The sequence below is a fragment of the Apium graveolens genome, chromosome 10, assembly GCF_009905375.1.
Source record: "Apium graveolens cultivar Ventura chromosome 10, ASM990537v1, whole genome shotgun sequence".
Lineage (NCBI taxonomy): Eukaryota > Viridiplantae > Streptophyta > Magnoliopsida > Apiales > Apiaceae > Apium > Apium graveolens.
Genome location: NC_133656.1, coordinates 235,094,014 through 235,097,296, shown reverse-complemented (window position 1 = coordinate 235,097,296; position 3,283 = coordinate 235,094,014). Strand labels below are relative to the sequence as shown.

The 3,283-nt window shown below is 38.3% G+C and overlaps 1 protein-coding gene across 1 annotated transcript; it reads left to right on the top strand.

Annotated features, from left to right (window-relative positions):
- The first annotated feature begins 419 nt into the window (after window positions 1-419).
- Window positions 420-1,307, top strand: LOC141692070 (uncharacterized). The gene has a single exon (XM_074496812.1). It carries the CDS (start codon window positions 420-422, stop codon window positions 1,305-1,307), a length of 888 nt encoding a protein of 295 aa, XP_074352913.1.
- Window positions 1,308-3,283: the final 1,976 nt, after the last annotated feature.

Sequence of the window (3,283 nt, the reverse complement as noted above, 5' to 3'; positions counted from 1 at the left end):
ATCTAACTACACCACCACTTCTGTCTAAACCCATTCAAGGAGAGGACTTGTACGTGTATTTGTCTGTGACTGATCATGCAGTAAGTGGCGTCCTTGTTAAAGAAAATGAAGGTGTCCAGTCGCCTGTGTATTACGTCAGCAAGAGCTTAGTAGACACAGAAACAAGGTACACATCTCTTGAAAAATTAGTACTTGCATTAGCCATGACTTTCATTAAGTTGAGACATTATTTTAAGTCACATAAGATACATGCCATGACGAACTTCCCTTTGAGGAATGTCTTAAGTAAACCTGATTTGACGGGGAGAATGGCAAAATAGGCAATACGACTAAGTACTTACGACATCACGTATGACACGAGAACTGCAATAAAGTCACAAGCTTCGGCTGAGTTTGTGGCTGATTTCAGTCCAAGCCAGATGACAGATGCTGAGCAAGAGTTTCAACAAGTTCTTTCAAGAGTAGACGTGAAGCCTTGGACATTGTATACAGATGGGGCATCTAATGTCAATGGAACGGCATTGGGGCTTGTCCTCAAATCGCCACAGGGGGATATGATAGCCCAATCGATATGTTGTGACTTTAAAGCCACGAACAATGAAGCTGAATATGAGGCGTTAATCATGGGACTCACAAGTGATAAAGACATGAAGATCAAAAACATTGATGCCAACTGTGATTCATTACTTGTTTTCAATCATGTCAAGGGTTCTTATAAAGCCAAAGATCCTAAAATGGTTGCATACCTTGACATCACAAAAGGATTAACCAACCATTTCGACAACTTCAGCATACAACAAGTCCCAAGGGAGAATAACGTGCAAGCTGATGCATTGGCTGGATTGGGAGCCGTGTTCAAAAACTTAGACTTAAACAACATCCCAGTAGTCCACATCGTGAAGCCTGCTATGGAAAGACTAGTTCTTGGGTCAGAAATAATGACCCTTAATCAATATGATGATGACACCAGTGAAGATGTAGACAACTGGATAAAGATATACAAGGATTACTTACAATTTGGAACAATGCCAGCCAACAACAATGAAGTAAGGGTTCTCAGGATGAAGGCATCAAGGTTCACGATCATAGATGGGGAATTATTCAAAAAATCTTCCACGGGGCTGCTACAGAGATGTTTGAAAAAACATGAAGTAGAAATGGTGCTAAGGGATGCACACGAAGGGGAATGCGGGAATCATACTAATGGAAGAAATCTGTCTTTAAAAATTCTATGCTTGGGATACTATTGGACGACACTAAGACAAGATGCCCTAGACTATGCAAAAAAATGTGACGCCTGTCAATGACATGCACCTATCATACATCAACCATCTGAGCATCTTCATATGTCCATTCCATCTTGGCCTTTCATGAAATGGGGAATGGACATTATGGGAAAAATGCCACCAGCACCAGGACAGAAGGTGTTCATGTTGGCCATGACTGATTATTTTTCAAAATGGATTGAGGCGGAGGCGTTCAAGCAAGTGACATCAAAGGAAGTAATTTCATTCATTAAAAGAAACATTCTTTGCAAGTTTGGTGTACCATCCGAAATTGTTTGTGACAATGGATCGCAGTTCATAAGCGATAAAACTGAAATATTTTGCAAACGTTGGAACATCAACTTGATTAAATCAACACCAAGATACCCTCAAGCCAATGGACAAGCCGAGTCAAGCAACAAAATCATAATCAACAATCTAAAGAGACGGTTGACGACATGCAAAGGAAAGTGGGCTGAAAAATTGCCTTGGGTGTTGTGGTCGGAGAGGACAACTCCAAAAACATTTACAGGGCACACACCATGCAGTCTAGTCTATGGCAGTGAAGCTGTGTTACCAACAGAGGTCATGATACCGACAACAAGGTATGGACTCCTGACAAGTGATATGAATAATGCAGAGTTATCACACGACAAGGACAAAGTGGATGAGTTGAGGGAAATGACAAAAATTAGGGTAGCTTCTTATCAACAAAGAGTGGCCAGTGTCTATAATAAGCATGTTCACATAAGGATTTTCCGTGTTGGTGACATGGTACTGAGGAAAACATTCCAGAATACGATGGACATGATGACAGGGAAGTTTGCTGACACTTGGGAAGGCCCTTGCTTCATTGATGCTGTCATAGGACGTGGAGCTTACCGACTGTCCTGTATGGATGGGACACAAATACCAAGAGCCTGGAACGCTTTGCACCTAAAACTTTATCACATGTAAAGTTTTCTATCTCATCTTTTAAAATTTCTGTTCTTAGAAGTCGTCGATCAATAAGTCGATAGGACATAGTTAGTTTTTGGTAATTGTTTGTGTTTTGCATGATATTGTGTTCTACTTGTCATCGTTTTCTTTTGGTAAATCATCTATGAAAGATCAATTTTATGATTCAACTTACTATGAGCTACTTTACTATGCAATGTGATTATGCTTTCAAGTTGCGAATTACTTGGGTAAAACATATAAGGTTATGCTTGTGAACCCTATTTGTATTTGCACTTTAATTCTATAAAATTTTACAACATCACTTTACAATTGTGTAAAATAAAAATTCTCGAAGGGCTGATCACCCAATTACAATTTTTGCTGATTTGCAAGTGTTGTACGCACTTGACGAATTCAGTTGACAATAAAAGTGCTATGACGTCCATTACGAAAACTATAAAATTTACGTACCTATATGACATTCTACAAATTTGTGTAAAACGACTTGGTGTGTTTTAAGAGGGAATAAGGCCTTTTAACCACCCTACGAGTGCATGCACCAACGTATGTTGACGGAATACTGTATCTTAACAACGAGTTAACAAATTTTAACAACGAAATTACGCATTTTTATGATAGAAAATGACAACATATGTTAACGTTTACAATTACATTCGAATTAAAATTGTACACACAACGACGAGTAAAAAATCTTACTTGATGACAGTTTAGAGCAATTCTTCTTTCCGAGGAATTGTTTAAGTAAATCTAACAAATTAACAATCACACACACAAGTACTTATGAAGCAATAACAAGCATATATGTATGATGTCAATAATAACTACGATTAACATCAGGCAACGTGATCGAAATGAAAAGACAGGAGTAAGTACGATTCAAAGATATTAAAATATGACAAATATCCAACAAATTAGGATCCCCCGTCTTAATGACGAAACATGGATCAATTATAGCAAAAACCAAAATACAAAGCGGGGAATCAAAACGAGTTCATAGACAAAAGAGAATGTCAATGTAAAATCATTTCTCCTCGGGGATGTTATCTTTTGAGGAATTC